Source organism: Thunnus thynnus, chromosome 14 (assembly GCF_963924715.1).
Source record: "Thunnus thynnus chromosome 14, fThuThy2.1, whole genome shotgun sequence".
Taxonomy (NCBI): domain Eukaryota; kingdom Metazoa; phylum Chordata; class Actinopteri; order Scombriformes; family Scombridae; genus Thunnus; species Thunnus thynnus.
This window is the reverse complement of record NC_089530.1, coordinates 9,348,103-9,358,096: the sequence shown is the minus strand read 5'-3', so window position 1 is coordinate 9,358,096 and position 9,994 is coordinate 9,348,103. Positions and strand designations below refer to the sequence as shown.

General features: G+C 38.2%; 1 protein-coding gene across 4 annotated transcripts; it reads left to right on the top strand.

The window, feature by feature from the left end:
• The first annotated feature begins 134 nt into the window (after positions 1 to 134).
• On the top strand, positions 135 to 8,872 carry tsnax (translin-associated factor X). Of its 4 annotated transcripts, none has more exons than XM_067609675.1 (6): positions 135 to 156; positions 2,311 to 2,400; positions 2,501 to 2,615; positions 3,038 to 3,168; positions 7,268 to 7,389; positions 8,232 to 8,872. In XM_067609675.1, the coding sequence occupies exons 2-6, from the start codon at positions 2,358 to 2,360 to the stop codon at positions 8,607 to 8,609; spliced, it is 789 nt and encodes a 262-aa protein (XP_067465776.1). In that variant the 5' UTR covers positions 135 to 156; positions 2,311 to 2,357; the 3' UTR covers positions 8,610 to 8,872. The 4 variants fall into 4 exon arrangements, with proteins under 4 accessions (XP_067465776.1, XP_067465775.1, XP_067465773.1 ...); XM_067609674.1 differs by lacking the exon at positions 135 to 156 and adding an exon at positions 288 to 493; XM_067609672.1 differs by lacking the exon at positions 135 to 156 and adding an exon at positions 952 to 1,018.
• The last annotated feature ends 1,122 nt before the right edge of the window (positions 8,873 to 9,994 follow it).

Sequence of the window (9,994 nt, the reverse complement as noted above, 5' to 3'; positions counted from 1 at the left end):
TCGAAAGCTCGAATGTAGGAGCTTGAGGGGAGCACCTGAAGGCAACATCAGTCAACGTCAACGTCAGTGTGTTTTGCCCTCATTCCTGACTTGCATTTGTGAAATTCCTTTCACACAACAAAAGAATATTTTGCACAAAGATTTTCCTGCATTATGGTAAACTGACTCGTTGGATACTGGGCGGTTTATGAAGCTCATAACTGCAATTGAGAGGGATGTAAATCGACTATCGGAATGTATATTTCAACAAATTATAATTGTCTTTTTACAGAGTGTAAACATGTTCTGATTAACATGATATAATATATGGTGCTGCAGTCGATCATTCAGCACAATAACGAGTGAAAAGGGTTTCTGAGTGACAAGGAGTGTGCTGCTGTGCAGAGGCAAGGCGCAAACTCAAGTTGGCACCAGTCGTGTGGCACGTAGACAGTCTGCAGGAGTCCCTGGAGGAGGGGTTACTGGAAAGAAGCGAGTAATCTGATAAAGAAAGGTTGGATGAAACATATTTTAATAGAAACAAATGACACAGGCCAAACAAGGATGGCAGTCTGGAGATGACTGGTACTCAATCTGGGTTTTGACTAGAAACAGAAAGTACTTTGGCTGTAAATAAGGGCGGACCTGTGTCACTCCCTACTGAGTAAGATTATCACAGGACTATGTATACAAATAGTAGATACAGTATCTTCAACAATTAACACTGCAGGGCACTGAATGCTTCAAAAATGATAATTTACAAGTAAAATACATGTAAAGATAATTCATGATTCAAAATGAACGCATATACCAACTGCATTTAAAACTATTTGTAACTGTTTTTTACGATTAGTTTTAAAATGAAAAACAATAAATATGACTTTAGTAAATTAGAAAAAGCTGTAATAATAAAAATTCCCTACTTTTCTGTGTTACTACATATCCCAAGATGCACCGCTCTTCATTTCCTGCTACGCGTGTAAACAGCGCAAAAGCCCCGCGATGAATGAGTCCACGTGAATGCCTGCTATTAAAACACGTAAATACAATTTCTTTGGCACAGTGGTGTATTTAGCCTTTGTTTAGCTTGTTTATTGTCGCTCAGAGATGATAACTTTTATGTATAAACCGAGCTGTTGTGTCTGGTTACCTTGATAATCTCTGACAGCTGTGAAGTAACGTTACGCTGCATCGTTTAAGTGAAATTACATTTGGTTGGCAGTACGGACTTTATACTTTATTAAACCGCTGAACTCCATCGCCGAAGGCATGAATAAACGAGAAGGTAAATCCAGACTTTGACAATTAACTAAGTATAACCGCGTTTTCATGTAAACTGGATTGTTGTTGTCAACATAGGATAGTTTACTAGATGTGTAATTAACCAGTTAGCAAATGCAGTGTGATAGCTGTTAAGACTGAAGTGTGGTGAGAAATTACTCGCATGCTGATGTTTAAACTAGTTAGTCTGCCTTCCTTTTTAGAAACAAGTTCATTAGTTTGTTACTAGTTCAAGTGTTGGAGCTGGCAAGGACAGCGGTAGCAGTAATCTCTACCTTTCCAAATATAATTCTCACAAGGGCTGCAAATATTAGTTTTCATTACTGATCAATCCGCCCATTATCTGTGAATCATTTGGTCTATAAAATATCAGTCATTTTCTGCAGAAAAGTAGTAGAAAATGTCCTTATTTTTTTCCACTGAGTCCAAGATTATGTTTGAAAATTGCTTCATTTGTCTCGACCAGCAATCTAAAAAAGGTAGTAATTTTACCATCATAAAAAAACAGGAAAAACTAGTAAATATACATATTTGAGGTGCTTAAAAAATTACAGTTAATGATCAAAATTGTTACAGATTTTTTGTTGATTGACTTCCAGCTCCTCACAACTGAAAGAAGTACATTTCCATGAAGTTGGGGGAACATGTGAGAGATAGTTTAAAAAAAAAAGACACAGGTCAGAATCAATACAGCACAGTATATATATCTGACCTTTAGTTACTAGTAGGGATCATGCTTTAAAAATGCTGGATCTCACACTTCCCTTAATGCATCTCAGTAATGTCTTTCATAGACTCTACCTGCCTGACAAACTCCATACCTCTAGTGAGTAATGCAGACTTTCTATTAAACAATGTTAATGTTCGAGGAGCCATAAAAGACATTACTCAAGGAGGATTACTCCTCTTGTCAAGTGATTTTCATGCATAAAATCAGTAGAGTGCCCCTTTAATTTAACAAGGTAATTTGTGAAGAAATAAAGTATAAAATGAAAGCATTTGGCAGTGAAGCAACTGCAGCATCATTTGACCCTTTCTGCATCATAACAGCTGAAGGATGTGCACGGAAAAACGCTGACGCAGCGCAGGACCGTGATATGAGTGCCAACCCGTCCTCACCTGTCTTTGCTGCCTTTAAAGGTAACTGCACCCTCAGCGTTTTTTAATTCCACTTTTCACCAAAAAAGATACTAATATGTTAAGACATCCATTTTCAAATTAACCTGTATCTCTTTTAAAGTTTTCCAGCAGGAGCTTGACACCAAACACGACAAATATGAGCGTCTGGTTAAGATCAGTCGAGATGTCACCATTGAAAGCAAGAGGACGATTTTTCTTTTACATAGAGTGACCAGGTTTGTACCATTTAAGGAAGACATGTCAATCTGTTCAGTCTAAATTGGAACATATGTTTAGATTTCCTCACTTTATTTAGATTTAATGGGGCAATGCTACTCAGTTTTTAATTATTTACATGGTATTGCAGTGGCTTTAGTTGTAATTTTTCTGTCATTCTGGGAAAAAAAATTCTGTCCAGGAGCCAGCTTGTTCAGCTGCTGCTTTTAACTTAATTTCAGTTGAATGTTGATATAAATAAAGCATATAATAAAGCATTAATAGATCCTTCACTCAATCTACATCAGCTTTCAGATATTGCTTTGAAAGAAGCATAATGGTGTAGAGGGGCTGTTGTTTCAGACAAGATTTTCAACTAATGTTTAAATATAAAGTCACTTGGAGAATTTCCATTCCTAACTTTGTGTGTTTTCACTGGAAGTGTACAAGATCCAGAGGACATTCTGAACGAGGCAGATGTAAAACTGGACGGAGTGAGGCAGAAAATTGGTCAAATTGCCGAAGAGCTGAGAGGAGAGGACATCCATCAGTTTCACAGAGCTTTCACTCCAGGTAAGTTATCATACACTTGTTACATTGTTTAAGAAAGCAAACAAGCAAAATGAACTTCTATATATTGTAACTTTGCATGAGAGTACATGTAAAATGTTCAGTGCTGGGTGAAGAATAATTTTTCAAAAATACCATGACATCAACATTAAAATGACTGTTGGCAAATTGGGAATTTTAAAATGTTCCTTATCAGAGACCTTATTGATTAATTTAAATGTTGTTTTAGACATCAGAAGAATTCTGCAAGTGTCAGAAAAAAAAACCAGACAAAAACAAGACAGGTCCACCAGTGAAACTAAAGCCACACATTTCTCTACTCAGAGCTTTAAGACATGCCTTTAGTATTTTATCTCCAGGCACACAAAGTGATGAAAGAGCTGTGACCTATTTTTCCACTTCACCTCTCACCTGTGATGTTTGATATTACTGAGCAGGTCTTATTGATATGTAAAGCAAATATTTATTCTAATATCCAGTAGTCAAAAACAGACTTTTGGACCCTACTGTACATTTACAGTATATGGTCCAGGTGAAAGTTTGTTTCTCAGCTTAAAATGGGTCATGATCTGTTTTAATGATCCTGTGAATCCAGACAGGTTTATTACATTTACATCCTCAGTTACACAGTTGAAGTCATGATCTTTTAAAATAAAACATTCAAAATAGTAGCACCTTAATAAACCTGTGTGACTTAATTTATCAATATCATTTAGATGGATCAATGCATAACCCACTGGATATACCACGGACAGTGTTTGCAACTAACTAATTAACTAAACATTAAATATTCTGATACTGTTTGAGACACTCAGTTCAGTCATAACACATTCGCATTTGCTCATAGATAGAGAGGTGTTAGCTAGGGTGGAGTCATGTACACACATCATATCCCATTACTGGTTTTGTAGTTTCGTTCATGTAGTGAAAACATTCTGTTCATTACCATAACTGACATTATTTGAAATATAAGCTAATATCTTCCTATTCCTTTTGATTGGCCAACATAACCACACAGCTAAACTATAGCTTTGCCGTGTGAACAGAGTTTCCAGTCTACAGCTATGCTAACAGCTCTGTGAGGCTGTATTTGGGCACGCCGGTGTATTGAGCTAAATGCTAACATGCTGATTGTTAGGCTGTTATAATGTATACCATGTTCTTAGTTTAGCAATTGCTACAATTGGCACAAAACACAAAGCACAGGTGAGAGTGATAGGAATGTCATTAGTTTTGCAGTTATTTGGTAATTAACCAAATTACTGGGCAAAGTCAAAACATTTTATATCACTATATATATATATATATATATAAGATATTGTTTATTTAATTACACACACACACACACACACATATATATATATATATATATATATATATATATATATATATATATATATATGTGTGTGTGTGTAATTAAATAAACAATATCTTATAATTAATTAAAACAAATTGCTGGTAAATAGTTAAGGTTTATTAAACACTTCTCAGCTCATACTCATTCAGCATGTTTTTGCAAACTTGTGACACGTGAGCTTTAAAGGATCATTTATTTCAATATAACGATGAATTCCTGAATTGACGACAAGCTCTAGCAAAGAGTTCAAAGTTAATCACACAGGAGCTTTTAAGAGAAATTATCTTTAGCACGCTGTTCCCACCTCAATCTCCCTTTTTGTGCTTTAGATTTATTGTGAAGTCACTGATTGTGTGAGAGCGTGACCTTGATGCAGGCATGGATATGATAGACACACCCTCTGATAAACTTGTTTTCCCACTAGCATCAATATCAGTTTTTGTTAGCGTAGCCAAAATGTCTGGCGAAGTTTGGAGAAAAACATTACTGGGAGCGAGGGTGAGCTGTTATCTAGCAGCTGGGGAAGTCATTTTTAGATTGTGGTCACTCTGGAATCACTGCTGCATCCTCCGCGACGTGACCAGTGGCAGTTCCCACCAATTAGACGTTTTTGTTTTTTTTTTCCATTTTTATCATCTTTATTAGACTGAGTTCACTGCACAGACTCTCCAGCTGATCTTGGCAGGACGAGAAGTCTCCAGGCATGTGTAATGGGTGTGCTTTTTTCATAGAAGGACCATTAGAGATATTATGGGCTGAATCTGAATGTAATTGCCGCTGATAACAGGGCAGTGCAGCACTTTGATAAGCTCTTTAGCTTGACCCTGCTAGCAGCTATGAGATAGTGCAAACAAGCGCATTTTCCAGGGTTCACCTGCAACTCAGTGAACCGCACTGTAGTCAAACATTAAGCCAGATTAATCTGTGGCCATTCATACATATTTATCGAATGCTAATGGAGGCTATTTTGCATTTACTATTCAGTATTCTCAATACATTAAGTATCATTATGCAACACACAGTGTGTAATAGCTCTTTAAGCAACCAGTCAGGCTTTGAATTGTTGCTATACACAGGCTTGGCCCTTGACTTTTCCATGCACTGTGCTAGGAATATTTCAAGTTGGGTTTTCCTGAGTCATTGTTTAGACATTATCTAACCTTTTTTTTTGTTTTTGTGTCTCAGTTACCAAAGGTAACACTGCTGCTGCTGCTGCTTCAGAGTAAATAACATGAGCAGCTCCTGGCAGTAAACTCAGGAACTGAACTCCGCCTGCCTGCCTGCCTCAAAGCCCGTATAACCTTTTCTTGTCATATCCTGTTCGCCTTAAATTGTACTATATTCACTGAACCAGTGTCACAGCTGTGGAGCCACTGGCGATGTTTAGACGTTTGCAGTGTTTTTTTTTTGTTTTTTTTTGTCGAGCAAGGTTATGAAAAATGTGTCAAATAAAGGCTGGCGGCTGAGCCTAACATATATGACTACTACTATTTACTAGATGAGAATAGGATATTCATTAAATTAATTGATATTGGAAAATACTTCAACAATAAAAGGCAAAAGGTTAAAGGAAAAAAAAAATATGGAGGATGGGTGTTAACAATACCTTTGGAATTCAACAAGTGCCTATAAATCTAACACAACTAACTTAACTCTACATAAAACAAGGCAAAAAGTCTCAAAAAAGTCTCATAACTCTGTCTCTATTTTCCCTATAACTCATAACAGATGACATAATTCTTTCCAAGAACCACACTGGTAAAATTATAAAGAAATTACAGACCTTTAAACGAAGCGTTATCCAGTTGTTGTTTTTTCCACCATGAATGTCTCACTGCTGTTAGTCAAAGACCTTTCTACATTAAATAGTGGAGAATTTCTGAATCCTTTAATTATTTGTTCATTTTGTTGCCCTAAAAGTAGTTAGATTTTAATATATAGTATAGAAATATTGAAATGAGCCTAAAATATTTGACTGGATGTAAAAATATCCCTAGGCTGCTAAAACCTTATCCAAATTCCCTGAAAAAATACAGAGAACATGACCTCAATGTCCTAAGTGGTTTCTACTGGCTATCAGGAAAAGGGCTCTAAATGTTCCCACATTTTCTGTTTCCTTGTGTGATTTTTGAAAATCATGCTTCCTGAAGTTATGGGAGAACATTTAGAAAGCTGTGATATTGCAGTTATAAATCAATAATCTGCCTCTTGCACTGAGTAGGTTGCAGCTGCTCGGTCTGTTGGATTCGGCCCATGCATGTGCTGCTGCGACTGGACTGAAATCCTATTAACAGCAGTGAAAGTCAGTAAGAGTAGGTGGAGTAGAGATGAACCACATCCTAGCTTAGTTACAGTAGAGGGAGATAGGAGGCCCTTTGAAGTTCAATTGCCGCTCCAAAAGTAAACTTCAGACACAAAGTCTTCCGTCCTGTGATTATTTGATTGTTGTTTACACAGGGCCAGAAAACAAATGAGGGGTCATCTCAGCCTGCCACGAAAAATGGCCACTGTTGTTCAATCAAAAGACTGCGGCAGGAAACATGTTTTATTTGAATCATTATCTACATCTGTGATCTATACTCTGCAGATACCATGTAGTGTTTATACACACTCTACGTGCGACACTCACTTGATACATAGCTGAGCTTTTACAACAGCTGCAGCAGTGAAATATTTGGTTGTTGCAATAATTAACACCCATGTTAATGCATTTGATGTCATGCTGCATTTGATGTCATGCATCAGGGGTCCAGGAGTATGTGGAGGCCGTCTCCTTCCAGCACTATATCCGTCACCGCAGCCTCATCAGCCTGGAGGAGATCAATGCCAGACTGGTGTTCATGAGAGCAGAGAAGATAGAGCCTAAGGTGAATTTAAAGACTTTGCAGTTACCCTTCATGCACTGTTTATTTTGTCTCACTTAGCAAACCCCGTTGCTGGTCTATCGGGTGGCGACACAACTAAACAAAAATAATTTTAACAAGGAAAATAAGAAGTAAAGGAATAGTTTGACATTTTGGGGAAATGCACTTTTTTGCTTTCTTGCCATGTGTTTGATCGCCACCACTCATGTCTGCATGCTAAACATGAAGCTAGAGCCAGCAGACACTTCATCCAAAGGTAAAATCTGAAGCTTCATATTAAGCGTGCAGACATGAGAGCGGTACCGATCTTGTCATCTAACTGTAAAAAGCTATTAAACATACTACCTGAAACGTCAAACTGTCCCTTTTGAGAATATCATAGTGTGTTTATTTCACAGTATTTCCTGTCAAAGCAATGGCAGTGGCACAAACAGGCAACACTGTGGTGTTCTCTGTTCCGCAGTTATACGCATTATGTATCATTATGTAATTTCATCCACTCTGCCTGATGTTTTCAAAGATGATGAGTGCCTGCTGGTTGATGCAGACAAAATTGTTTGAACTTCAATGTTTTGTAGTAAATGCACCATTATGCTTGAGAAAAGCTGGATTTTGCTTATTTTCTGCCTGAAGGCTTTTCTGCAGGCACAGCTGCATAACATAACAATCACATCTCATAAATATTGTTTTAACTATCAATCGTGCGTGCAAAGCATGCTGCGGTAAGAATTTCTGTACACATCTGGTCCAAAAGCGTCAAAACTGTTTTTTCACAGTTTAATTCTAAGGCTCATTCAAGATATTTGTTGACATTCTTTCAAATGTTGTGTTTTGTGTTGTCTCAGGGCTCAGCTGAAGCCCCGCCGCCGGGAGCTCAGGTTCTCACCTTCCAGGTGACGCCCTCAGACTACCTGCTCGGCGTGGCCGACTTGACCGGAGAGCTGATGCGGATGTGCATTAGCAGCGTGGGCAACGGCGACATTGACACGCCCTTCAAGCTGAGCCAGTTCCTGCGGCAGATCCACGACGGTTTCTCCTACATCGGGAACACGGGCCCTTACGAGGTGTCCAAGAAGCTGCACACGCTGCGACAGAGCCTGGGAAAAGTGGAGGACGCCTGCTACACCCTGCGCGTTCGTGGCTCAGAAATCCCCAAACACATGCTGGCCGACGTGTTCTCCAGCAGGAACACGCTCATCGACCCCGAGGAAGGTGTCGTTTAAGTCCTGCTCGGCTTCAACAGCATTGTGTTTTTTTTTTCTCCATGGTGTCATTGTCTCCTCTAGTTTTGCTCCAGGTTCATGTTCGTGTGTATTCCTAATGAGATTTGGCTGATGTTTGACATGTTTCGTGACATGCTTGTTAATTTTGTTTTTATTATTACAATAAAAACAGTGTTACAATAGACAATGGATTTTTTTTTTTTCCTTGATAAAGATCGGATGACTTCAGTTGTTTTGCATGAATAAAGGTTCTGTGCCAAGTATGCCATGCTCTCCCAGTCTTTAAGCTGCTTTGATAATGTGTGTTTATTTTATTTTTCTCTCTGCCCTCCCCTTCCTCTATCACACACAGATAATCTAAGGTAGAACCATTGGTTGCCTCTGTGGAGGAGGATCATGTGACCTTTGTACATTGTACGTGCCTACTCTGACAGGCCCCCCTGGCACACACACACACATACACACAAACAAACAACCCCATGCCTCCTCATTCTACCCTCTTTAAACAATCCTCACCAGGCTGCAGTGATGTGGATTCAAAATAATGTTCAGAGTGAGCAGAGGAAAATTCCTGGTAGAGAGCTGACACCCCTCTGACACTCCTCATCACCTGATGGTGTCAATTATTATCATCCAGGCAGCGAGAAACAATTCAGCAGCGGTTATGAATACAGACAGAGTAATGACAGTATCATCATCTATAAGCAATAACAGAAGACTTTTTTCATGTTTGGAGAAACACAGTTTTATTGTCAGATTTAACCTCAGAGAAAGCTTCACTTGAGTCTGGTTATTCCAACCAAAACAACACTGATTCTCTGTAGGATTCCCAGCTGTGACGCTTCACAAGCTGCAGTTGTTCAGAGAGCTTCAGCATGAACTGTTTATAAATATAAGGTATCTGGTATTTTGCTGGCTGGTAGTTTTGTAGTTATCCACAAACAGGATTACGCATTATTTTATTCATCTTTGTTTTCCTTTTTTAGACCATGTGTTGAAGGCTGTCAATGTTATTAAAGTGCTCCATCTGCTGGACAGTATTAGTACTACATAAGAACAATCTAGCAATATGATCTGGATTTGATTAAATACAATACAGCAAGTTATAATTATAAATTATATGTCAAAACATTATTTGGGTATTATTTTCTGGCTATTTCCGTATGTTAAATTTTATTTGGTCACCTTTTTTTTAGGGTTGTTAAATTTTGCCTAAGAGAAAGAAAACAAGTGTTTTTGCTGGCTGTGCTCCGTGTATAAACCAATCAATCAATCCAATGAAATGACGTTGGGTGAAATTGGGATATTGGGAGAAATCACTAGTTAGGGTTCTTGAAAGACTGTTTTAAAACTGCTCATCTACTTAGGATCCGTGTTTGTGTCAA